Source organism: Cucurbita pepo, chromosome LG07 (assembly GCF_002806865.2).
Source record: "Cucurbita pepo subsp. pepo cultivar mu-cu-16 chromosome LG07, ASM280686v2, whole genome shotgun sequence".
Lineage (NCBI taxonomy): Eukaryota > Viridiplantae > Streptophyta > Magnoliopsida > Cucurbitales > Cucurbitaceae > Cucurbita > Cucurbita pepo.
In genome coordinates, this window is record NC_036644.1 from 2,735,353 (window position 1) to 2,761,128 (window position 25,776).

Sequence of the window (25,776 nt, forward strand, 5' to 3'; positions counted from 1 at the left end):
TCAAATCGTAACAACTCAGCTACCACCGATTCGAAATCTGGATTTGATACTTAATGGTCCCGACATTCTCTTACATCCGGGTATATCACTTAATAGTCCCAACATTCTCTTACGTTCCCATGCGACATGGTCACATTACTTTGTGGTGTCCCACATTGGCCGGGGAGGAGAACAAACCACTGTTTATAAGGGTGTGGAAATCTTTCCCTAACAGACTCGTTTTAAACCCTTGAGGGGAAGCCCAAAAGGGAAAGCCTAAAGGGGACAATATCTGCTAGGGGTAGATCTGGGCAGTTGCAAATGGTATCAGAGCCAGACACCGGACGATGTGCCAGCCTTCTTGTTGTTCCCCGAAGGGGGGGTAGACACGAGGCGGTGTGCCAGGAAGGACGCTAGCCCCAAAGAAGGGTGGATTTGGGGACGGTCCCACATCGATTGGAGGAAGGAAAGAGTGTCAGCGAGGACGCTAGGCTCCAAAGGGGGTGGATTGTGATTTCGGGGAACAAGACACGCGGCGGTGTGCCAATAAGGACGCTAGCCCCAAAGAATGGTGGATTTGGGGACGATTAGTTTTTTTTACCATTTTATCCTCGAGATTGCTCTGATTCGAATGTGGTCTTAATTCCTCCGAACAATGTAGGGGGTGGATTGTGATTTCGGGGAACAAGACACAGACGGTGTGCCAATAAGGACGCTAGCCCCAAAGAATGGTGGATTTGGGGACGATTAGTTTTTTTTACCATTTTATCCTCGAGATTGCTCTGATTCGAATGTGGTCTTAATTCCTCCGAACAATGTAGGGGGTGGATTGTGATTTCGGGGAACAAGACACAGACGGTGTGCCAATAAGGACGCTAGCCCCAAAGAATGGTGGATTTGGGGACGATTAGTTTTTTTTACCATTTTATCCTCGAGATTGCTCTGATTCGAATGTGATCTTAATTCCTCCGAACAATGTAGCTATAAAATTTATAAATTAAATAATCGAGAGTAAAAAATAACTCGTGGACCACCGATAACTTTGACCGGTCAAACAACTTGACGAAGAAGACGAAAAAGAAAAAGGGAATGAAAATGAAAAATGGATTTTTGAAGAATATTTTTTTTCATGGCATCGAAATAAAAATAAAATTTAAAATATAAATAAATAAATAAATAAATAAATAAAATATATATATATATATATATATATATATATATATATATATATATATATATATATTTCTCTATAAATTGGGAAGTTATATTTAGAGTTAAAAAATATATATATTAATAAATAAAAAAATGAGTTCTTCTTCTTCATCTTCTTCATCGTCAAGCTCCAACTCATGGAGTCCAAAGCAAAACAAGGTGTTCGAAAATGCTCTGACGGTGTACGACAAGGACTCGCCGGACCGGTGGCAGAAGCTGGCCGGAGCCGTCGGCGGGAAGACGGCGGAGGAAGTGAAGAGGCACTACGAGATGCTGGTGGAGGACGTCCATAATATTGAGATTGGAAGAATTCCTTTGCCCAATTACTCCAATTCTTCTAACCAATGTTACTCCAACGAGCAAAGGTTAATCTCTCTCGATTTTTCTTTCTCTTATCGATGTATTTCGAAATTAATTTGTATTGTTTGAGCGTTTGATTTTGGTCGGATTAATTAAAGGGTTCGAGAACGATCAACACTCTGATAAAAAAAGACCTGTTTTCAGTTAAATAATAAGCTCGAACTGTTTCAGTTATAAACCATTTGTGATCACGGGGTGTGGTGTACAGGGGTTGGATTGAAAAAATCATTTGGACCCACTTGAAATTTCAGGTTAGTATGGTTTGAGCGTGCGGTTTTGGTCGGAAAAATTGATGGGTTCAAGATGGATGAACAATCTTATAAGAAAAGACTCGTTTTCGGTTAAATAATAAGCTTGGACTGTTTCAGTTATAAACCATTTGTGATCATGGAGTGTACACGGGTTGTGTTGAAAAAATCTTTTGGACCCACTTAAAATTTCAGGTTAGTATGGTTGAGCGTTTGGATTTTGGTCGGAAAAATTGATGGGTTCGAGAAGGATGAACACTCTGATAAGAAAATACTCGTTTTCGATTAAATAATAAGCTCAGTCCGTTTCAGTCATAAACCATTTGTGATCACGGGGTGTACACGGGTTGTGTTGAAAAAATCTTTTGGACCCACTTAAAATTTCAGGTTAGTATGGTTTGAGCGTTTGATTTTAGTCTGAAAAATTAATGGGTTCGAGAACGATGAACACTCGTGATAAGAAAAAACTCGTTTTTTGTTAAATAATAAGCTCGGACCGTTTCAGTCATAAACTATTTGAGATCACGGGGTGTACACGGGTTGGGTTGAAAAAATCTTTTAGACCCACTTGAAATTTCAGGTTAATATGAGCGTTTGATTTTGGTCAGAAAAATTAATGGGTTCGAGAACAATGAACACTCGTGATAGGAAAAAAACTCGTTTTCGGTTATAAATAATAAGCTCGGTGGATTTCAATCATAAACCATTTTTTTTATTATCAAGTGTATACAAGTAGGGTTGAAAAAAATCTTATTTCAGGTTGGTTCGGTTAGTGAACGGGAACCGAGGTTGCAATCTAACCCATTTTAACCCTCTATTTTCAAATTAGATTCTCAGGCGTTCTTTAAAAAAAAAAATACCATAATTATCTACGTGTTAATAATTAAAATATTATAAAGTTTAAATACAAAACATTTACGAGTATTGCTGTCATTAGTTACATATCTTAAATATTCTTAAATTTTTTAAAAATTAGGGTTTGATTGAATTGTAACTTTATTTTTCGATTTTTGCAGGTTGAAGGGTCTAAAGCTATAATGACTTGCAACACGAGACAAGATTGAAGATTAATATATTTATATTATATATAATAAGAATATTGTATAAAATATTGCGTCTCGGTTTCTGTTTGTTGTACTTAAATTTGCTGATTTTCAGCCTTAGAATGCTTGCATTTAGGAGCGTTCACGATTTTTGGTTCGGTATGATTTTCATCCAAACCAACTTAATTCTTCAATTTGCTATAAATTTGATTCGGTTGAACTGATTATAGTTTTTGTTGTCGATGCACGCTATTATTTACTAGAGATGTTCATTTAACACGTTGGGCTGAAGATTACATTCTCCAATTTCGACCCCCCGTCCCCGTCCTGTCTCACTTATTTATATTATTTTTATTAAATATTATTGAATTTATTACGATATTTCACATATTTTTTAATAAAAAATATATTAAAGAAATGAAAATTATCTATTAAAAAATATTTGTATATATATATATATATATAAGAAAAAAAAATTAATCACCCAATTTCTACTAATAAAAATAAATAAAAATTCTGAAAATAAAATAGGAGATAAGTAGACACTTTCATCGGCCCAGCACCCTGTTCGGCAGATATTATCCTCTTTGGGTTCACTTTCGGGCTGTCTTCTTTGGGCTTTCCCTTTCGGGCTTCCCCCTCAATGCTTTAAAACGAATATCATGTTCGGCAGATATTGTCCTCTTTAGACTTTTCCTTTCGGGCTTCCCCTCAAGGCTTTAAAACGAACATCGTGTTCGTCAGATATTGTCAAGACTTTAAAACGCGCTAGGGGAAGGTTTCCACACCCTTATAAATAATGTTTTGTTCTTCTCCCAACCAATGCGAAACATCACAATCCACCTCCTTCGAGGCCCACACCCTTATAAATGGTGTTTTGTTTTCCTCCTCAACCAATGTGGGACATCACAATCCACCACTTCGATGACATCACATATACCATAAAAATAAAATTATAACCACATCCAAAAAAATTTAAAAATAATAATAAAATAAAGTAGAATTTTTTTTTTTTGGGTCGAAGTGAAATTCAAATCTCAAATTTAAAAGGGTTCTTATATATATATATATATATATATAATTCTAATATTTCATGGGCTTGGGCTTGGCCCAATTATATTATTAGGCCCATTTAATTAACTACATGAGAAAAATATATTTATAACTCAATTAAATTATATTTTTACAATAACATAAAATTAATAAATTAATGACANAAATCTCACACCAATCAAGAAGTTAGACGAACACGACTCTCCACAATGGTATGATATTGTCCACTTTGGGCATAAACTCTCATGACTTTGCTTTCAGCTTCCCCAAAATGTCTCATACCAATGAAGTTAGTATTTCTCACTTATAAACCCATGATCATTCCCTAAATTAGCCGATGTGGGACTTCCATCATCTAACAGATATCATTTGTAACCACAGCCAACAAATATCGACATTTTTTTTATTTTTTTTTTATTTTTAAATAATTTATAACATGTTTTTTTAAGAGAACGTCAAGTCAATCCAGGTCATCGCTTTGGTTGGTTTTCACGTTTTGTAATAATTGATGTCTCAGATCCAATAATTGTCTTCTTTTCCAACCTTTTCTATTTTTATTTTAATTTTTTAATTTTTTTAATTTTTTATTACAAATTTCCCTATCAATTCTTATTGGGGGAAAATAATTTTTTAATATTATCCCTATGCTTACCTATACAATTTTTTCCCCAACCTATAATGCTTTTAAAATTAAAATTTTATTTTTCTAAAAATAAAATATTTATTATTATCCTTAATAATTCGAGATAATTAGGTAACGTGGTCACGTCACAAGAAATTAAGGGGCACACGAGGTAGGTTGGGAATTTTTTTTGAACCAACTCGAAATTTTGGGTTGGTTAAGTTGGTGACCCGAACAACTTGAATAGAGTTCACAACCCTACCCGAGTCTCTATTTTTGAGTTGTTATCTTTTTAATTATTTAAAAAATCATATTTATCCACCATACATGTTATATTAATAACTAAAATCTCATAAATTTAAAATATTAAACATTCACGAGTCACAACGTATCACTAATATCAATTACAAACGATGAATATTCTTAATATTTATAATAAATTTAAAAATAGGGTAAGGTTGAGTTCAGGTGTAACTCTATTTTTAGGTTGGTCGAGTTAACCGGGCCAAAACAATGTCAATCTGCAAACGGACCAATTTTTTTTTAAAAAAAAATTCAACCCAACCCAAATCGAAATAAAAATCTAACCTAACCTAACCGATATGGTTTGGGTTGAGTACTGCGAATTGATCGAGTTATCGAGTCATATGAACATTTCTCAAAAAATGCTAGATTCATCGGTATCAAATCCATATCGGTGTTAGATTTACTTTCTCTGAGTTAAAATTTAAATTTTTTTTTACCTCGCTTCACAAAATTAAAAAAAATTAAAAAAAACATTCTAAGCAATTAATGGTGAATTTAGAAATATGTTACCTTAATAGTTAAAAATCTCATAAAACCCAAATATCAAACAAACAGTAAGATCCCACATCGATTGGAGAGAGAAACGAAGCATTCCTAAGAGCACGTGGAAACCTCTCCTTAGTAGACATATTTTAAAATTATGAGGCTGATGACAATACGTAACGGATCAAAACAGACAAATAGTATCATAACCAGATGTTGGGGTGGATTGTGAGATGTCACATCCCTTAGAGAACGGAGGGGAACAAAACATTTCTTATAAAGTGTGTCGGGTTATAACCCTATTTTTGGGTTGTCCAGGTTGACCCGCTAAAAAAAATGTCAACCTGCAAGCCGACCCAGATTTTCAAAATTTCAAAAATTCAACCTAGCCTAACCCTAATGATTTCGATTGAGTGGACGAGATTGATCGAATCTCATATCATATGAACAGTCCGAGGTAGATATTGAGTGAACGGGGATTGTGAGATGCCACATCTCTTAGAGAACGAGGGGAACAAAACATTATTTATAAGGTGGGTTATGTTATAACCCTATTTTTGGGTTGGACGGGTTGACCCGCTAAAAAAATGTCAACCTGCGAGCCGACCCAGATTTTCAAAATTTCAAAAATTCAACCTAGCCTTACCCTAATGATTTCGATCGAGTGGTCGAGATTGATCGAATTCTCATATCATATGAACACTCTGAGGTAGATATTGAGTGAACGGGGATTGTGAGATACCACATCTCTTAGAGAACGAGGGGGACAAAACATTCTTTATAAGGTCGGTTACGTTATAACCCTATTTTTGGGTTGGACAGGTTGACCCGCTAAAAAAATGTCAACCTGCAAGCCGACCTAGATTTTCAAATTTTAAAAAATTCAACCTAGCCTAACCCTAATGATTTCGATCGAGTGGACGAGATTGATCGAATCTCATATCATATGAACACTCCGAGGTAGATATTGAGTGAACAGGGATTGTGAGATGTCACATTCCTTAGAGAACGAGGTGAACAAAACATTCTTTATAAGGTGGGTCAGGTTATAACCCTATTTTTGGGTTGTCCAGGTTGACCCGCTAAAAAAAAATGTCAACCTGCAAGCCGACCCAGATTTTCAAATTTTAAAAAATTCAATCTAGCCTAACCCTAATGATTTCGATCGAGTGGACGAGATTGATCGAATCTCATATCATATGAACACTCCGAGGTAGATATTGAGTGAACGAAGATTGTGAGATGTCACATTCCTAAGAGAACGAGGGGAATAAAACATTCCTTATAAGGTGAGTCGGGTTACAACCCTATTTTTGAGTTGTCCAGGTTGACCCGATAAAAGAAAAAAAAAGTCAACCTGCGAGCCGATCCAGATTTTAAATTTTTCAAAAATTCAACCCAGCCAAATTCTAATGATTTTGATCGAGTGGTCGAGATTGATCGAATTCTCATACCATACGAACACTCCGAGGTAGATATCGAGTGAACGGATAAGATTGAATTACAAAAATCGAAAAGAATCAAAATTCGATGAGTCAATTTTATACCAAAAATTGTTTGCCACAAGTTTCAATTAGGAGAAAATGTCAATGAAAGGAGTCGCCTTCAATTGGCCCATGAAGAAACCTTCTAGAAGGGGCTATCATTTATTTTATTTTATTTTATTTTATTTTATTATCATAAACACAAAACAAAACCTCCAATTGCAAATAACATAGAAAAAGACAAATTAAGATCGATTTTTTTTTTAATTTTATTTAAATATTTGACGTAATTTCGAATATAAGATAATAAAAACAATACATTTTTATTAACACCCTATTTTCAAATTTACACATAAAATATATAATATGGAAAATAAATCCATTTAAATCAAAATTAAAATTAAAATATCAATTACGTGCGACATTTAAAATTTTAATCTTTTGACCATATTATACCGTTTATTTCCACTCATGTTAGCGTCACGCCATGTAACACATTAATATAATTACAAGTTATCAAAAATACTATTTTTATTATGAATATTTTATTCATAAAATAAAAATTGTAGTCCCGTGCACAATGAAAAAGGGAGTGAAAAGATATTTCTACTCATTATGTGTATATGTGTGTATATATATATATACAATCGCACTCTTGATGGCAGCGGACTTGCGATTGTGCAACACTCACTTTCCAATGACAAGTGAGCTAAGCTAATTCATTCTTACGTCGCCTATGGCCAAGCAATGTATGCTCGAGCCTTTGGCCTCGGTTTAAGAGAAGGTCTTAGAAAATGAGGGTAGAGAGAGATTTTCGAAAGAGAGATTTTTTAAAGAGACGTTATACAAGNAGTGAGCTAAGCTAATTCATTCTTACGTCGCCTATGGCCAAGCAATGTATGCTCGAGCCTTTGGCCTCGGTTTAAGAGAAGGTCTTAGAAAATGAGGGTAGAGAGAGATTTTCGAAAGAGAGATTTTTTAAAGAGACGTTATACAAGCAAACAAGAGAGTAACAACAACGGCTCACAGTATATAACCTTGGGTAAGAAGAAGTTGATATATATATATATATTTCATAAGACATGAAATTAAAATTTTATCGTAATATTAAAATTAAATTTTTTTAAAATTATGTTATTATATGGTATTTTTGTTTATAAAATATTATTAAATTTATTGTAATATTCTACCTTTTACTAATAAAAATAACCTTATGTATTAAAAATTAATATTTTTTTAAAAAATATATATTAAAAAGTGGAAAAAAAATAATAAATTCCATGAAAATTGAAATAAGAAGCAGAGACTTGTCAACTTCTCATAGTTATATGTTATAAGCCGTTGTTGTTGCCTTTTTACTTGCATCAAATATAACATTAATTTCAATTTCTCAAATGTTACTTTCAAAATCTCTTTGTCCCGTTGTCTAAAACTTTATTCTTGAACCGAGGTCAAAGGCTCGAGCATACGTCACTTCGCCGTAGGCAATGTAATAACAAATAGGCTTAACTCACTTGTTGCTGGGAAGTGAGTGTCGCACAATCGCAAGTCCGCTGCCATCAAAGTATGATTGTGGCAAGTAGTAGTCATATTCCCCCACTATAGTACATTTTGGGGCATTTTTGCCCAGGCGGGTGTAGACATGATTCTCGTGAACGGTCATACACCCATATATTGACCTGATATGCAATGGTAAAGACCTAGATAAAAGCATGAAAAAGGGGTTTGGAACGGGTATACAACAATGGGCAACACGGACAAGCATGACCGTGGCATCCTCCCCCACTCAATTCGTTGACCGTCCCTGGTAACCGACTCGAACAAGAAAGACTGAGACATATGTCATGGGGCCCGAGGAAGAATTCTCCATTTTTTTTTTTATGGAATATTTCAACAAAAAATTGAAATATTAATGGAAATAAAAAGAAAAAATTATAAATAAAAAGTGAAATTTGTTAGCTGTAGAGATAGGAATCTGAGTCAAAGCACCGGCATGTCCACGTGCATTGCTACGCGCATTCCCATACGTGGAAATTACAAAAATAAAATAAAAAATAAAATTATATTTTTGAAATTACAGAAAAAAAAAAAAAAAAAAAANAAAAAAAAAAAAAAAAAAAAAAAAAAAAAAAAAAAAAAAAAAAAAAAAAAAAAAAAAATTATCAGTTGTATTTTTAACTGTCAAAAAGCCACCACTGCTTCAAAAAATTCCACTCTCGATTTCTCCCTAATTTCTCTCTCTCCGCCCTTTCAAATTCCTTTTGCATCGGATTCTTCCATTTCCGTTCTCATTTTCACAGATTTTCCTCTCCGTGATTCCAGTCGCCGGAATACCCTCCGCCCTCTGCCATGGACCGAGGCGGCCCACCCCCTCCAGCACCCACCGTCGTCAACAGTGGCTCCGGAACTGGTGCCCTTCGGATCCAACATTCAAGAAGATTGCCCGATTTCCTTCAGAGCGTTAATCTCAAGTACGTCAAATTAGGGTACCACTACTTGATTTCTAATCTGTTAACCTTATGTATTGTTCCTTTAATTGCGGTTACCTTAATCGAGGCTTCGCAAATGAATCTCGATGATGTTCGTCAGCTTTGGATTCATCTCCAGTACAATTTGGTTAGCGTCATTATTTGCTCTGCCGTCATGGTTTTCGGATTGACGGTTTATACTATGACTCGTCCTCGTCCTGTTTATCTTGTTGATTATTCCTGTTATCGCCCTGCTGATGACCTTAAGGCTCCATTTCATCGATTCATGACGCATTCTAGGCTTACAGGGGACTTTGATGAGTCCTCCCTCGAGTTCCAGCGCAAGATTTTGGAACGCTCTGGACTCGGTGAGGAAACTTATGTTCCTGAAGCTATGCACTTCATTCCTCCTCGTCCGTCCATGGCCGCGGCTAGAGAGGAGGCTGAACAGGTCATGTTTGGTGCTTTGGACAAACTGTTTGCTAATACCTGTGTTAAACCTAAGGATATTGGTATTCTCGTTGTGAATTGCAGCTTGTTTAACCCCACGCCTTCACTATCTGCTATGATTGTTAATAAGTATAAATTGAGGGGTAATATCAGGAGCTTCAATTTAGGTGGAATGGGTTGTAGTGCTGGGGTTATAGCTGTTGATCTTGCTAAGGATTTGTTGCAAGTTCATAGGAATACTTTAGCTGTTGTTGTGAGTACTGAAAACATTACTCAGAATTGGTATTTTGGGAATAATAAGTCTATGCTAATTCCTAATTGCCTGTTTCGAGTCGGTGGTTCTGCTGTTTTACTGTCCAACAAGTCCGCTGATAGAAGACAAGCTAAGTATAGGCTTATTCATGTTGTGAGGACCCATCGCGGAGCTGATGATAAGGCTTTTCGATGTGTCTATCAGGAGCAGGACGACATCGGTAAGACCGGCGTGTCATTGTCCAAAGATTTGATGGCAATTGCTGGAGGAGCTTTGAAAACAAACATAACCACACTGGGTCCACTTGTGCTCCCAATTAGTGAACAACTTTTGTTCTTTGCAACCCTGTTGTTAAAGAAGTTCTTTAATGGAAGTATGAAGCCATATATCCCTGATTTCAAGCTTGCATTCGATCATTTCTGCATACACGCTGGTGGACGAGCTGTGATCGATGAACTTGAAAAGAATTTGCAGCTATTGCCTCTTCATGTCGAGGCTTCTCGTATGACCCTTCACCGATTTGGAAATACTTCATCGAGTTCGATTTGGTATGAATTGTCCTACATAGAATCCAAAGGGAGGATGCATAAAGGCAACCGTGTGTGGCAGATTGCCTTTGGAAGTGGCTTCAAATGTAATAGTGCAGTATGGGAAGCACTCAGGAATGTGAGGCCATCTCAATCTAGTCCATGGGAAGACTGCATTGATAACTATCCTGTTAAGTTAGATGCTTAAGACTGCATTGACATCTATCCTGTTAAGTTAGGTTCTTAGATCCATAAGAATGTTTGAAAATCGATTCGGGTTATTGCTTCTTGACTATCGTCTACCTCGGCTCCTGATGGTTATCCTTTATTTGCTCATAGTCTGCATCTAGGAATGTTTATTGAGTTATGCGTCTTCTTCCAGAGTTTTCAGCTTGCATCAGGTTGTTTATGTCGAGATGGCCCGAGATTGATGCTTGTTCGTTGAGTTAGAGAGGAGATTCAGTCACGCCCATGACGGTTTTCCTTCTCTTATTGCAAAAAATATCGCTTTTAGGATGAAAATTTGTTCCTGCTCCATGAAAAGAGGATTCTGCAGTGCAATTTGTATCTCTGGTAAAATTTGCTTCCCTCTAAACCATTTGATTGCTTTGAGCTTTATGTTCTAACTTTTGCCTCAAACTGTTTCTCTATATCTGTTTTATGTTTTAGAGATGACATTTTTTCCCCTTTTTTTTTAGTCTTAACTCGAACGCCATGGATTCAATGAAAATAGCGTTATATTACATGGGTATTTCAATCGAAATACCGGAAGGGGGTGGTAGTTCTTTTTCTCGTTCTTGAAGTGATTCAAATTGAATGATGAATCCATTTCTTCGCCTCTTTGCCAATAAATCAGAATTATCGTGGAAAATAGCATATTGATCCTACGTAGGATTGGATTAAGTATAGCAGGATCTGTGATATTAGATTGACTCTACATAGATTTGAATTAAGTTCTAAATAATTTCATTTTTACCCGAGAGATCCAGACCATAAATTTTTTGTCTCCCTCTTTCAAATCTATATTTGGTAGCAAAATTAGAAATTAGATTTCCATTTAAACAATGGGTCATAATGTATTTTATAATATATTTATAAACCATATATTATAATAATCATTTTACTTTATCATCTAGCTTATAATATATAAAGTTATTTATTTATTTATTTTAGAATGACATTTGATGTTATATAGTTTTGGAGTATTATGAAGGTCAATTGCTTGCACCTTGATTATCAATTTTTTAATAAAAGAATTTGAAAATGAAAATCAAATTGACCTTTTCTTTTACCAAATCAAATTTGACTCTGATTGATAAGACTAAAAGATAATGAAAAGTAATTAAAATTGTTTGATATTTTCATTATTTTGGTTTGAAAAAAAAAAAAGTCTATTTTGTTTATTTTATTAATGATTGATTTTTAAGCGATTAATCTTTTTTTAATATTTTTAAAAGTTGATGAATAATTTTTAAATTTGTTTTAAAAATGAAGTACAAAATTTAAAGATATTTAATTGAGAATAATTATGTTGTTCGGTTAATTTAATTGGAATTTTTTATTTAAATTCGATTTTAGTTCATGAATTTTCTTGTTTATTCATCTATCGACTTTAATTGGTGGACGATATAGTTGGTAAGAATTAGGTTTGTAAGTGAGTTTATATTTTGTTAAATAATTGATTAGAAAAATTAGGTTATAATTAAAATATGTTTAATTCAAGTTTAGACATTAAAACATTATTATAAAATTTGTTTTATTAAACTTTAATTTATTTTATTTATCCCTAGAAATATAATAATGCCATTGGATTTAACTTTTAGGTACTTAATTTTCTTTCAAAATAATCATTTTAATAACAAATAAAAATTGTGAGTTTGCAATTAAAAAAAAAAAAAAAAAAACTCAAAATAGTCATGTTTGTTTAAGAGTGTTGCTTATGGCTGCATGTTAGATGTCTCGGTCAAGCTTGTCTAAGACGTGTTGTCCATGGTCGTATACCCATTCCAAGTCCCATTTTACATGTTTTCATTTTAGATAAGCATTTACTATTTCATGTTGTGTCAATATGAGAGTGTATGACCAGTCACCAAAATCATGTCTATACACGTCAGGGCTATTTAAAACATTTGTTTCTCGAGGTTCGAGCATCGTTGATATTGTTTGTGAAGTGCAAATTCTCACTATAACAAGAGTGCGATTGTGACACTGTGTACAACCATAGTTAGCGACCGTCTCAAGTGACAATAACCTTAAAAAAACGAGCAACTCTTTTGACGACCATCGTATGACCAAACTCTTGTTGTTGACCGTTCATAGCGATTTAAATACACGTCGTGGTTTATAATAATTTGACATTAATACCCCTTTCAATTCCAATTTCAACTCATAATCATCTCTTTTGCTTTTTGTGGGCCTCTTCAAAGCAATCGCAATCCGCCTCCCTTCCCCTGTTCTTGGTGTTCTTCCTCTTCTTCTTCAACTTTTCCCTTACCCCTTTTTTTGCTGTTTATTTGATGGGAAAGAAAAAAACCCAGAAAACCAAGCAGATTTCAGTCGCCATAGCTGAAATCTCCACCTCCAAATTACCCGATGACGGCGGCGGCCACGGCGGCGGTCAATCTGTACAGCCCAGAAAGAGAGGCCGGCCTCGTAAAGTTCTCGATGAGCCACCGGATGACAAGAAACTACTACCGCCGCCGCCGGCGGATGTTGCGGATAAACCGCTGCAGAAGAAGGGTAAATCCACCGGAGATGAGCCGCCGATTTCCATGGAAGGAGCTTCGAAGCAACATGAATCGGAAGAACCCAAATCAGGAGATGGATCGAGAAGCAGAGGAAGGAGGAAGAACAAACCCAGAAAAAGTAGCTAACGGAGCAATCGATTTGATGGGTTTTCAGTATTGGTTTTGGATTTTGTTAATTTGTTGATCTTTGTTCTTGAAAAATTACCCAAAAATCACCGTTGATACCATTTGTGATTGATGTATCTATCCGTTGTAGATTGAAAAAATTTGACGCTATGCGATTCGGGTTCGGGATGGTATCATGCTACTCACTAGCACGGACTTGTTTTTCTTTTTAGGTCATTTAAGAGACGAACGGGATTAGATACCCTGATAGTCGTTGTTGTAAATAACTAGTGTTCACCATTGGTCATAGTATTTATTCTCGTTCTGCTCTTGGAATCACTCTGTTATGTTGTAACGGCCCAAGCCCACTGCTATTTGATATTGTCCTCTCTGGGCTTTCCCTTTCGGGCTTCCCCTCCAGGCTTTAAAACTCGTCTATTAGGGAAAGGATGGAAGAGATTGAATGTGGAGCCCACTCATGATTTAGCCCTAAAACGAGCTAACTACTCAGCATCGAGAGAAGAGATTGAATGTGGAGCCCACTCATGATTTAGCCCTAAACCGAGCTAACTACTCAGCATCGAGAGAAGAGATTGAATGTAGAGCCCACTCATGATTTAGCCCTAAAACGAGCTAACTACTCAGCATCGAGAGAAGAGATTGAATGTAGAGCTCACTCGTGATTTAGCCCTAAACCGAGCTAACTACTCAGCATCGAGAGAAGAGATTGAATGTAGAACCCACTCATGATTTAGCCCTAAACCGAGCTAACTACTCAGCATCGAGGGAAGAGATTGAATGTAGAGCCCACTCATGATTTAGCCCTAAAACGAGCTAACTACTCAGCATCGAGAGAAGAGATTGAATGTAGAGCTCACTCGTGATTTAGCCCTAAACCGAGCTAACTACTCAGCATCGAGAGAAGAGATTGAATGTAGAACCCACTCATGATTTAGCCCTAAACCGAGCTAACTACTCAGCATCGAGGGAATAGATTGAATGTGGAGCCCACTCGTGATGTAACCCTAAACTTTTTTTTTCTTTCTATCTTCGAACAAAGATGGCACGAGACGATCATTTTTAATATAAGCTTTTATTTTTAATATAAATTATTAATGGGCGTTCATTCACTCGTGTTAGTTATAAAATAGAGTTATATGCGGGTAGTAAATTATTAATTGTTTAGGTCTAAATTATAAAAATAAAAATTTGATTAATATAATTTTTAAATGGAAGAAAAAAAAAACAATAAATAAATAAATAAATTAGTGGAATTTATAAAGGTTTTCCCTCAATCTCCCTCCTAGTTCCTAGGTCCCATTTATCCAAAATGGGACAGCTCTACGCAGCTTCAACGCTCTCTGGCTTGCCCCAAATCCATTTCTTGCTCATTGCTAATGGATAAGATCGGTCTCTTCCTTTCTACGCCCATCTACTTTTCTTCAGATTTACTTCTGTGGTGATTTTCCATCATTTTCTTCGGATAATCTCGTGGTTTCTGTTCTCATTTCCGACGCAACTTCTGGATACTGATCGGATTTCAATTCCTCGTTTCAAATTGGATTGGTAATCGTTTCTCAGCTAGTGATTTTCCCGTTTGTTTGTGTGGAGGGTACTTGCCGATCGCGCTTGGTTTGGAATCAAACGCTTTGATTGTGTTGTTTGAAATCGATTCGAGAACACTCTTCGAACAAGACTTGCGAGTAGAGAGCGATACCGATAAATAGAGATTTTGAATGCTGGATTTAGTGTGAGTCTATTTTTTTTATGTAATTCTGAAGCAATACAGATCATCACGGGTTTCTTGGCCGGCGGTTGGCTCGCGTGATGTGGATTTGTTCGATTTGTTCGAGGCTGGCAGATTCTTGGAGGAGACATTTAGGTTAGAAATTTTGATCTTAGACGTTTGTTCAATTTAATTTCCATTGGAACTCTTTGGATTTGTGACTTTTCAAGGTGTAAATTCATGGTTGGGTGTATCTTTTATCTGCTAATGGCTTCTGAATGTCCGATTCTGAGGATTTTCTCTTTAGTTTCTTAGTTTATCTCTCTTCAGTTAGGTGTATTTATGTCTTGAATTAACATCCCCAGGTTAGAAGTATGCTACTCATACGGTTCGGTTGGATACTTGGATGTTATTCAATTGGTGTGGAGTTGGTTTTGTCCATTGATTTGAGCTTGCCTGAATTGGAACTTCTTTCAGTTTTGATCTTGACTTCGTTTCCCCCCTTATTTTTAGGATTTCTATTCCTGGAATTTGCTTTTCTATTTATGAACTTGATTTCCTGACATTACTGTGCTCTGTTTTGGATGAATGCGTATGGTTTTGATCGTTTGAGATTTTGAAACTTTACTTGAAAGAAAAGATCAATCTGTTCCTTATTTTGATGATCTTAGCACTATATATGTTTCAGGATTGAGTTGTGAGACAACCTAGATTGGCCTTCTGATCCAAAAGTCGAAGCGATGGATGATGAACTTCAGCTTGCAAGATTCTCGCATCGCCAGCCTCGTGTTAAAGTGTGCTCATCGCCTTGGCTTGATTTGAGAGTGTTCTATGTTAGGATCAGTAATTTCCAAGTAGACAGCTTGACGCCCGAGTTCCTCACGCTCAACCATATCCCTCTCAGCCCGGACACCCTTTTTGAAGTCAATGGCGTTAGGAGTAGTAGTCGCTCGGAGGGAGTCTCTTCCTCTCTGAGGAGAGATAGAGCTGATAAGGAATCAGAAGAAGCTACTTTTGTGACTACTGACAATATAAGGTTGAGTGGAAGTGTAAAATTTGAGGTATATGATAAGGAAGATTTGATTCTTTCTGGGGTTTTGGAGATGTTGGATTCCAATGGTTTATTAGGTGAATCCAAAAGCAATGCCAAGAGGTGGAGCATCATGAGTTGTAAGTCGATGTTGGGTGGCGGGCTCTTGAAGGGAAAGCAGCATATGATTGGAGGTGAAACCCCGTCCCCGATGATCGACGTTTATATAGCTGGTAGCTTCTCTGGAAGTCCTATCATCTTGACCAAAACTTTGCAGCTAAGCTCCCGAAAGAAACAGAGTTGGAAATCCATGTTGGACACGATACCGGAGTCTGAGACGCCTGATTCTAATGAAGATCACTTTCCAGAATATGATTTACAGGTACATCACTGATACTCTGAGGTTAGCTTCTTGAGATTTGTATACCCGTGAGTTTTTGCAGAAAATATCTTCTGGTTACATGCATTTGTTCACCTTTGTTCTGGATCTATCTGTAGATAAACCACAATTAGATCAAATGCTGGATGATATTATACTGCTAATAGTTGAAAAGGTAAATTTAACCTCGACTCTCTTGCGGTGACTGAGTTAGTAGCTTTTTTGATCAATCATGATCTTCTGCTACTTGTCTGCTACTCGTCTTGACAAAGGTGATCAATTCGTTTTAAAAACCTTGAAGGGAAGTCCAAAAGGGAAAACCCAAAGATGGGCTGTTACAAATGGTATCAGAGACTGACACCAGGAAGTGTGCCAGCGAGAATGCTAGCCCCAATGGGGGTGGATTGTGAGATCCCACATCGATGGTAGAGAGGAGTGAGTGCCAACAAGGATGTTGGGCCCTAGAGGGGGTTGGAATCTGAGATCCCACATCGATTGGAGAGAGGGGGTGAATTGTGAGACCCCACATCGGTTAGGGAGGAGTATGAAACATTTATAAGGGTGTGGAAATCTCGTGAATTGTGAACCCCACATCGGTTGGGAGGAGAATGAAACATTTATAAGGGTGTGGAAATCTCGGAAATCTCTCCCTAGTAGACACCTTTTAAAACCCAAGAGGGGAAGCCCAAGAAGACATTATCTCCAAGTGGTGGCTTGGGTTGTTACAAAATTCATCTCTGCTCAGCTGAATCTCTCTTGAATTCAACTATGTTCTTAAGTTTCAATCGCTCTAGACATATTGTGAGTAAGATTATGTAATATTATTATCTGATCATGGATCATGGGGTTGTCCTGAAATGAAATGTCCATTTACTTGTGTTGTAGGCAACAGAATATGGGAGATACAAACAGGACATTGACAACGGCAACGATTACAGCAACATGTACTGGAAGAGGAGAGAATATTTAGACGATGAAGATGGTGAACTCTCCTGGTTCAATGCAGGTGTGAGAGTTGGTGTTGGTATAGGGCTCGGTGTTTGTGTCGGTATTGGTGTAGGAGTTGGCTTGCTCGTTCGTACCTACCGAGCCACTACTCGGAACATCACGAGGCGATTCGTTTGAAGTCTGTCCTGTTTTTTTTGCAGAGAAACTTGTGTAGCTGAAATTTTGATGATGGAAAACTTGGATGTTTGAAGAGAGTGATAGAACATTATCTTACTTGTTTGTCTGTCACCATTTGTAAAATTGATAATATAGAAGATAGAGAGACCTTTTTGAGTACCGTGCAGTGTTCATTAAAGCATATTTGGTTTGAATTCAACTAATTTAAATTGTATTAAAGCTTGCCGTAAGAACGGGTTTCGAACCTGAAAATAATATTCCAAAGCTTTCGGGTTTCGTTCTAGTACCCGAAAATAATATTCCAAAGCTTTGGTATGTTCTCCGTTCCTTGAGTGGATAGGACCTATGTTACAGAGTATATAACTTCGATCATAGGGATCGATTTCTAGTCGCATGGCTTTATAATAAATCCTTTCGGATTGAGCCGACATCCGTTACGGTCGTTCGTTATTCCATTCAAAAAATCTCCGTTCTAGAACATCATGTGAGATTTTCATCTCAGACGGCTCTCCTATTTTCGTCTTCTATTTCAATTCTCATTCTTACAAAATTGTTCGTTTATTTATTTATTTTTTCCACACGAGAAAATTTATTTTTAAAAAAATATTTCAAAGGATTTTTTAATATATAGTTTTCATTTTCCTATATAATTTCTTAACCTACTATTAAATTCAGTAATATTTCATAAACAAAAATATAATAAAATGATAATTTATAGAAACAGAAATTACAACGTTACTTGGTCCTATATTACATTGACATTTCTAATCCGTCAAAATTTAATTCAATGTTTTAAAATAAATAAATAGGTCTTTTTAGTACAAAATAAATGACTCAACTCAAATTTAATATTTTATGATTTTTTTAATTGAATTTATTATTTGAACAATCATATTAATTCTAAAAAAAATGTAATTCTCGGGTAAAATCCTATTATTTATAGAAATAAATCTAAATATTATTATATTTTTCTAATTCTTAACACTTGGTTAACATCAATTCCGTTGTCGTCCAGCGGTTAGGATATCTGGCTTTCACCCAGGAGACCCGGGTTCGATTCCCGGCAACGGAAACTTTTTTAGCTATTTATTTCTGCGCCCAACTTTCGGGTTGACGACGCATCGAATAACCCCCAAACGACAAAACAAAAGGCTCGGGATGTCGGAATCGCATCAAATTCGCGCCCTTTCTCTCTCCACGTGACCTCCCAACGCTCATCTGACGTGGCACTTCCAACCCGAAAGCCCACAGACCTCCACACATCACTCACCATGGTTTCGCTCTTCGAAACTCAAAACCAAATTCTTCTCTCTCTTTCCAATTCGGGCGGCATTTTCCTCTCTCTCTCTCTCTCTCTCTCTCTCTCTCTCAGGTTCTTTCGGCCTTCTTAATCTTTTTCTCAGTTAAATTTCTAGCTCGGAATCGAACCTGATGTTAGTTCTTTTTTGTTAATCTTCTTCGTATATCCTTTACGCATTCCAATCCTCTGTTCTTCTTTTTTCTTTTCCGAATAAGAATCTTTCCGTTTGTTTTGATTCATCTGCTGCTTTTTTATCTCGGAAATTGTAGGAGGAAGTTTGGTATTTTGAATTTCGTGCTCCATTTTTGCTCGTTTTGTTACTGAGATTACGGAGGTATCGATTGTTGCAGGTGATTTTGATTATTTGGAATGGCTTCTTCTACTCTTATCTCTGAATCCGAGGCGTGGAAGAACCTCAAGGTACTTGGTTGGTGGGTCTCAAGTTGATTTTAAGCTTGATATGTGCTATCATAATGCTGAACCTTGTGTTGGCTGTAGGCTCATGTTGGGGACATTGACAAGACCCATTTGCGTGATTTGATGAGCGATGCTGCTAGATGCAAATCTTTGATGGTGTATGATGATCGTAGCTTTTTTCTTTTTCCCCCTGGAGTCTTTGATTGATATTTATACCATTTCTTGGTTCAATCTTTGTTGATTATACTTAGATGCGCTTGGTATGTTTTAATTTGATAGCAATTTCGTTGATGATTTATGTTTTTGTTAGTGAGTACGATGGATTATTGTTGGATTATTCACGACAACGGGCCACCCTTGACACCATTGGAAAGCTCTTCAAGTTGGCAGAGGTGGGTTTTGTCCGTTGTTATTACTGTATAGTGGAAATTGTTGTTCTCTAATAACTTTTTCCCTTTCGTGCAATTCAGGCGGCAAATCTCAAGGAAAAAATTAATCGGATGTTCAATGGTGAACATGTAAGTGCAGGTTTTCTTTTCATTTCCAATTCGTGTTAATAATGTTAGGGAATCAATAGTAATTATCTAGTAGTTTTCTTTTCTTTAGGAAGCAAATGTTGACTTTTATGTCTTATTTCTGCTAGAAAAGACATAGAAGCAGCCTTGTTCAAGAGTGTCTAAAATCTGTCATCAAGAATTTAACATTACAAAAAATAGAAGATAATTGTTCTTTCTATCCTCACTTTTTGTGGCTTGTAGATAAACAGCACTGAAAACAGGGCAGTGCTGCATGTTGCTCTTCGTGCTTCAAGAGATGCAACAATACAGAGCAACGGAAAGAATGTTGTGCCTGATGTTTGGAAAGTTCTTGATAAGATACAGGAGTTCTCTGAGAGAGTTCGCAATGGTTCTTGGGTATACAGCTTGCCTTATTGTTTGGCCTAATACTTTTCGCACTTCTAATTTGCAAGTTTTGGTAGGTTGGAGCCACAGGAAAACCTCTGAAGGATGTTGTTGCAATTGGCATTGGTGGCAGCTTCTTGGGGCCTCTGTTTGTGCATACGGCACTTCAAACAGGTTGAAAAAAATATTACTTCCTCTTATATATTTACTATTGTAGTTCAACGAGGAGATCTTGACTCATTCAACAAGTTCCTTTGAGTAAAATCATCTCCTAAGTCTTGACGCATTCAATTGGTTCCTTTCAATTGTTTTTTAACTTTATGACTAAGTAAAGCTTAAATAGTACATTGTCCTTGGTATTTACAGATCCAGAGGCTATTAAGTCTGCAGAAGGGCGTCAGTTACGTTTGTAAGTACTCTGTGACACAATCATCCTTAGAGAGCCCGGGGATTTCATCTTGTCTGAAAAGTTGTAATTTTCAGAAACTAAAGAACTATAACTAGTCAATAGATGAATATTCATTAATTAAATGATTTAGAATAGCATTTTGAAAGAAGAAATGGATTGAAGCATGTCAATTTGCTATCTTGAAAGAAACAAGCCCCTACTGCATTGGGTTGGTTATGCCCAGATGCAACAGTCTTCCACTAAATCTCAGACCACTTGTATTTTTAAAAATGTGAGTAGAAGTGTTGGGTGGTTTTCGTAACTTTGTGAGATGAAAAAGCTCATTCTTGTTGAATTGATAAAACGATCTCTATAGAAGGTAAAGAGACAATTGACATTTTCTTCCGTATATGGTCTGTATAATTTAAAGCTATTTTGTTTTTTATTTAAAATATCATTTTAAAATACATCCTTGGATACTTCCGTTTACTTGAGTGAACAGAAACATGTTTTTGTTTTTTCTTTTCTCTCTCTTCTTTCACTCTATATTTGTACATGCATGTCATTTCATCTTTGTCGATATTATATTTTCTATGCTCTAAAAGAAATTTCAAGAAGACTTCTGGCTGGATGTATTGCTTGGTTGGTTGACGGGTTGGTATACTAGCAGTTTATGGCCATTTAAGCTGGTTGATATGATAATTAAGATTTGTGGTTTTGCGCTTTCACTGTTTTGTGCTACTGGGAATCAGGCTAAAAGAGTTCATCATTTCTATGCTTTGCTTGCAGTCTTGCTAATGTGGATCCCATTGATGTGGCGAGAAATATCACTGGTTTAAGCCCTGAAACTACTTTGGGTAGGTTCTTTATTCATTGAATAGTTCTTTTCTTCTGGAGGATTATCATTCTAACTTCTACTTTCCATAAATACCGACTTTATTTGTTTTTACTTGTTAAATATGTATGCAGTTGTGGTTGTTTCAAAGACTTTTACCACTGCTGAAACTATGTTAAATGCCCGGACTCTAAGGGAGTGGATTTCTGCTGCTCTTGGGTTAGTGAAGTCACCTACTATGTTATTGTTTTGGTTGTTTTGGCATTTCTGCTTCATCCAGGCATTGCATGGAGTAGCTTTGTTGATAGATTTGTGATGTCCAAATGGTTCTTTTTAAATTGTGCTGGCCTGAGACATGATAAATCTGGACGTCTATTACGTGATAATTATTCACAAACCACCTATCTATTTCGGTGTCTTTTAAAATGGTTTAGTACTTTGACAAATTGAGACAGAATATCTTTTCCCTGATTTCATGGAAATATAAGTATCATCTTGCCATTTCCTCATAGATGAAACCTGGATCATAACATGTTTTTATCCCAGGCCTTCAGCTGTTGCAAAGCATATGGTAGCAGTTAGCACAAACCTCCCGGTATGAACGTTTGTTGATTATTTAGTACTGTTGGATGAGAACTGTGGCACCTCTATGCTTGATAACTCACTTGCATGTTATCTTTCTCAGACATGGATGTTCATGCTGTTCGATTTGTGTGCTCGTTCCTTACCTGCAGCCTTTTCATTAAAAATCTTTCAAGTCCACAACTTCTATGTGTGGAAATTATTTATTCGTTCCTCATTGTCAATGGGTTAGCATATCATGGAGGACATGTTTTAGTGTTTTGTTAAGTGAAACATGTATCGAGTCCAATAGCCTTTTGGAGATTAAGCTTGATGTGAAAATAAAGTATGGGCTTCAGTGAGGTGACAGTGAGACATAATATCTAAAAGATATAAAAAAAATTATGCTACGAAGTATGAGTTAGTGAAAATAGATTAATATGTGAGCTTTGTTTAGGAATCCGTGTTTAAAATAATCACCTTGGAAATTTTCTTCCTAGAATTAGAAAAGGAGAAAAAGAAACAAGGTGAGGCAAATTTGTGCTTTGTGTGCCAGTGTTGAGATGGGGTCCCTTTACCTCATATGAGGAAAGGCACCCTTGGTGCGCCTTTTAACACATTGATTTTTGTTATGTCTCACCCTAGCCTCATACTAACATGTATAATTCTCATTTTTCTTGTGCTGTTTCCCACCTTCTCCCATAGATTTTCAGCACTATTCTTGATTCATGATTTTTCTGTTTCATTTGCTCCTCCTTGGGGTTTAATAATGCATATAGGTTTTGTTTCTTACTTAAATTTTTGTGGCTTCACCATTTCCAGCTTGTAGAGAAGTTTGGTATTGATCCTAACAATGCCTTTGCATTCTGGGACTGGGTCGGTGGACGGTATAGTGGTAAAATTTCTTTCTCATTTGAAATTCTTACGTGACTTATATGCTTTTAATTGGCTATCTCACAATGAAACAGTTAAAAGTGAGAAGTTTGATTGCAGTTTGCAGTGCTGTAGGAGTGTTGCCTTTGTCTCTTCAATATGGCTTCTCAGTTGTAGAAAAGTATGGTTCCTTGTTAATACAGTTTTACCTCTTGTTATCTTCCACATGGATAATATTGTGTAAGATGAAACCCAACCCATTCATCCTTTCAAGTTTCTGTCTGTTTAGTGAGCTAAGTGCACATAGTTAGAATTTGATCGAAAAAGATCTGTATTTAAACAAAACTGATGCTCAGACAATAGGTCATATCTATGTTCATAATCTAGAGTTTCATAGCTATTTTCCCAACGAGTTACTTCAAGTGCTTACAACACTGGGATTATAATGAAAACTTGTTCGAAAATTTAGTGCACCATTTAAGTCGCTTAATAAGTGTAAAAGAATACATCGTTTTCTGATCTGAAAAGTGAATATACTCCTAGATGTCTAAGATGTATTTCTTTCCTACAGATTCTTGAAGGGAGCTTCAAGCATTGACCAGCATTTCTACTCCTCATCTTTTGAGAAAAATATTCCAGTAAGTATCGATGAATCTAAACGAAGTAAACTTGTGTTGCAAGTGATAAAGTCCCTACTGCGTTCCTTATTCTTGTGGTTTTGTGCGTTATGGTATTTTTTTCTGTATGCATTTGGTCAGAGACTCAGAACCTGTAAACCCTTTTATCTACATTATAGTCACTCATTTCCTCCCATTTTTATCATAATTTCTTCAGGTGCTTTTGGGATTGTTGAGCGTCTGGAATGTTTCGTTTCTTGGGCATGCAGCAAGAGTAAGTTCTTGTGATTTTGTTTGTAGCGTTCTCGAGAACATACTCGAAGTTTTAGTTGTCTTTTGTTTTTAATCAATTCTAATAAAATCTATTTCTTCCCAGGCCATCTTACCTTATTCCCAGGCTTTGGAGAAGTTTGCTCCGCATATTCAGCAGGCATGCAGCTAAACTCTTTTGAGTGTTCTTTTCAGCGGTAAATTCTAAATGCTCATTCTACTTTACGCCAGGTTAGCATGGAGAGTAATGGCAAGGGTGTCTCGATTGATGGGATTCCACTCCCTTATGAGGCTGGCGAAATTGACTTTGGGGAACCTGGAACTAACGGCCAACACAGTTTTTACCAATTAATTCACCAAGTACGAACGAATCTTGTTCACACGAATAATTGTCATTCTGTGATTCATGCCGAATTGCTTATGCTTCTTTCATATTGCCAAAAGCTGTTTCACAGTAAATATCATTCTATGACATGGGAGATCCGCTGTGAATCGATTACTAGTTTATCGGAACTAACTATCTTCAAAAATTCCAGGGACGTGTTATTCCTTGCGATTTTATCGGTGTTGTAAAGAGCCAGCAACCTGTTTACTTAAAAGGTATTTGAACCTTTATTTTAGGTCAGTCAACAGATGATTAAAAGAAAGCCAGAATCTAGATTTCTCCCAATAGAGGCTTGCTTCTTGCAATATCTAATTTTCCCTTTGTCGCACAGGTGAGGTTGTGAGTAACCATGATGAGCTCATGTCCAACTTTTTTGCACAGCCAGATGCCTTAGCCTATGGGAAGGTTAGTTTCTACACCCTTTTATAAACACTCTGAAATAATCAATCCTTCTATCATGACAAGCATGCGCATCGAAAAACTGTGGGTGAATTTTGTATTTCATGTGGAGATCGAGTCAGAACTCATCTTGTTCATTTCGAAATAACTTAGACGTCGACTTTTTTATATAGACTCCCGAGCAATTGCGTAAGGAGAATGTTCCAGATCATCTTATTTCCCACAAGGTGACACACTTGATCTTAACTTGTATCTGTTCTAAAGAGTGGAATCAACAACCTAACTTTTATCTCTTTTCTTCAGACGTTTTCTGGCAACCGGCCTTCTCTTAGCATTCTTCTTCCATCATTGAATGCTTACAACATCGGTCAGGTATGTCATCTCTGATAGGCGTTTTCGATTTATATTTGAAATACCCTCTTTCGAGGTTTCTTCTGCAAATTGCTCTACTGATGCTATGGCCAACTATATTTAATCCCTAGTTGCTGGCGATCTACGAGCATAGAATTGCTGTAGAAGGTTTCATTTGGGGCATCAATTCGTTTGACCAGTGGGGAGTTGAATTGGGCAAGGTACGCTTTTTCAGGAGATCATAAAGCTTATCGAAAAGAAAGAAGTTCCTTCCCTTTTCCTGAAACACTAACGAAATCGTGATCCTTGAATTGCCATTGACTTAGCATTGCAATGACTTGTGTGAATGCAGTCGCTTGCTACCCAGGTCCGAAAGCAACTGAATGCATCTCGAACAAAGGGAGAATCGATCGAAGGCTTTAACCACAGTACAACAACATTGATGAAAAGATATCTAGAGGTATGATTACTCAACAAAGTGATGGTATAAAGTTTTGCTTGTGAATGAAGCTCATGAATGTCTGTTCATAATTAACCCTTGCTGTATCTAAAAGCTTTTATGATGTTGTCGCGTCTTATTTTGCAGGCAAGTTCGGATGTCCCATCTGATCTTCCCACCCTTCTACCCAGAATTTAACTGCGCTGATGGCTAAGAATTTTGATATCAAATAACCTAAACCGATCATACATTTACTACTCTCTTGCTCTCAGTTTATGCTGAGTGACTGTTCTTGATGACCCAACTCTTAATAAACCATGTTTCAAACGTTTGTCTCAAGAAAATTTGGTTCATTATGCAGGCAGGTTCATTCCATGTTGTCATCTAATGTGGACGAGAGCTGATTTAACAATTTTATTGAATGTGATTATGGTGGAAA

General features: G+C 36.5%; 5 protein-coding genes and 1 non-coding gene across 8 annotated transcripts; all 6 read left to right on the forward strand.

Moving 5' to 3' along the window:
* Positions 1-1,293: 1,293 nt before the first annotated feature.
* LOC111798773 (protein RADIALIS-like 4) lies at positions 1,294-3,083 on the forward strand (the record flags this gene model as incomplete). The annotated part of the gene is made up of 2 exons (XM_023682100.1): positions 1,294-1,556; positions 2,816-3,083. Coding segments are annotated over 2 exons (285 nt in total), but the record flags the coding sequence as incomplete, so codon positions are not given.
* Positions 3,084-8,968: 5,885 nt separating this feature from the next.
* Positions 8,969-11,470, forward strand: LOC111798432 (3-ketoacyl-CoA synthase 4-like). The gene is made up of 2 exons (XM_023681571.1): positions 8,969-11,061; positions 11,187-11,470. Exon 1 carries the CDS (start codon positions 9,140-9,142, stop codon positions 10,694-10,696), a length of 1,557 nt encoding a protein of 518 aa, XP_023537339.1. The 5' UTR covers positions 8,969-9,139; the 3' UTR covers positions 10,697-11,061; positions 11,187-11,470.
* Positions 11,471-13,004: 1,534 nt separating this feature from the next.
* Positions 13,005-13,676, forward strand: LOC111798433. The gene has a single exon (XM_023681572.1). The coding sequence runs from the start codon at positions 13,005-13,007 to the stop codon at positions 13,359-13,361; it is 357 nt and encodes a 118-aa protein (XP_023537340.1). The 3' UTR covers positions 13,362-13,676.
* Positions 13,677-14,642: 966 nt separating this feature from the next.
* On the forward strand, positions 14,643-17,781 carry LOC111798887 (uncharacterized protein At1g01500-like). Its single transcript, XM_023682233.1, has 3 exons — positions 14,643-15,222; positions 15,755-16,478; positions 17,361-17,781. The coding sequence occupies exons 2-3, from the start codon at positions 15,807-15,809 to the stop codon at positions 17,598-17,600; spliced, it is 912 nt and encodes a 303-aa protein (XP_023538001.1). The 5' UTR covers positions 14,643-15,222; positions 15,755-15,806; the 3' UTR covers positions 17,601-17,781.
* An 819-nt stretch (positions 17,782-18,600) lies between these two features.
* TRNAE-UUC lies at positions 18,601-18,672 on the forward strand. The gene has a single exon. It is a non-coding gene; the product is annotated as a tRNA-Glu (tRNA).
* A 202-nt stretch (positions 18,673-18,874) lies between these two features.
* LOC111798623 (glucose-6-phosphate isomerase, cytosolic-like) lies at positions 18,875-25,776 on the forward strand. Of its 3 annotated transcripts, none has more exons than XM_023681877.1 (24): positions 18,875-18,972; positions 19,251-19,320; positions 19,399-19,475; positions 19,628-19,709; positions 19,788-19,835; positions 20,076-20,231; positions 20,297-20,393; positions 20,586-20,628; positions 21,397-21,464; positions 21,577-21,661; positions 21,989-22,037; positions 22,826-22,898; positions 22,997-23,057; positions 23,448-23,514; positions 23,711-23,767; positions 23,870-23,923; positions 23,995-24,123; positions 24,300-24,363; positions 24,480-24,553; positions 24,721-24,774; positions 24,851-24,919; positions 25,030-25,119; positions 25,251-25,358; positions 25,485-25,776. In XM_023681877.1, exons 2-24 carry the CDS (start codon positions 19,270-19,272, stop codon positions 25,533-25,535), a joined length of 1,707 nt encoding a protein of 568 aa, XP_023537645.1. In that variant the 5' UTR covers positions 18,875-18,972; positions 19,251-19,269; the 3' UTR covers positions 25,536-25,776. The 3 variants fall into 3 exon arrangements, with proteins under 3 accessions (XP_023537645.1, XP_023537646.1, XP_023537647.1); XM_023681878.1 differs by having other exon boundaries at positions 18,935-19,033; XM_023681879.1 differs by having other exon boundaries at positions 18,936-18,951; positions 19,248-19,320.

Coding starts and splice junctions, on each gene's coding strand:
- LOC111798432 (XM_023681571.1), top strand. CDS start 9,140: ATGGACCGAGGCGGCCCACCCCCTCCAGCACCCACCGTCGTCAACAGT.
- LOC111798433 (XM_023681572.1), top strand. CDS start 13,005: ATGGGAAAGAAAAAAACCCAGAAAACCAAGCAGATTTCAGTCGCCATA.
- LOC111798887 (XM_023682233.1), top strand. CDS start 15,807: ATGGATGATGAACTTCAGCTTGCAAGATTCTCGCATCGCCAGCCTCGT. Junction 16,479..17,360: donor TTCCAGAATATGATTTACAG/GTACATCACTGA, acceptor CTTGTGTTGTAG/GCAACAGAATATGGGAGATA.
- LOC111798623 (XM_023681877.1), top strand. CDS start 19,270: ATGGCTTCTTCTACTCTTATCTCTGAATCCGAGGCGTGGAAGAACCTC. Junction 20,232..20,296: donor GAGTTCGCAATGGTTCTTGG/GTATACAGCTTG, acceptor AAGTTTTGGTAG/GTTGGAGCCACAGGAAAACC. Junction 21,465..21,576: donor AAGCCCTGAAACTACTTTGG/GTAGGTTCTTTA, acceptor ATATGTATGCAG/TTGTGGTTGTTTCAAAGACT.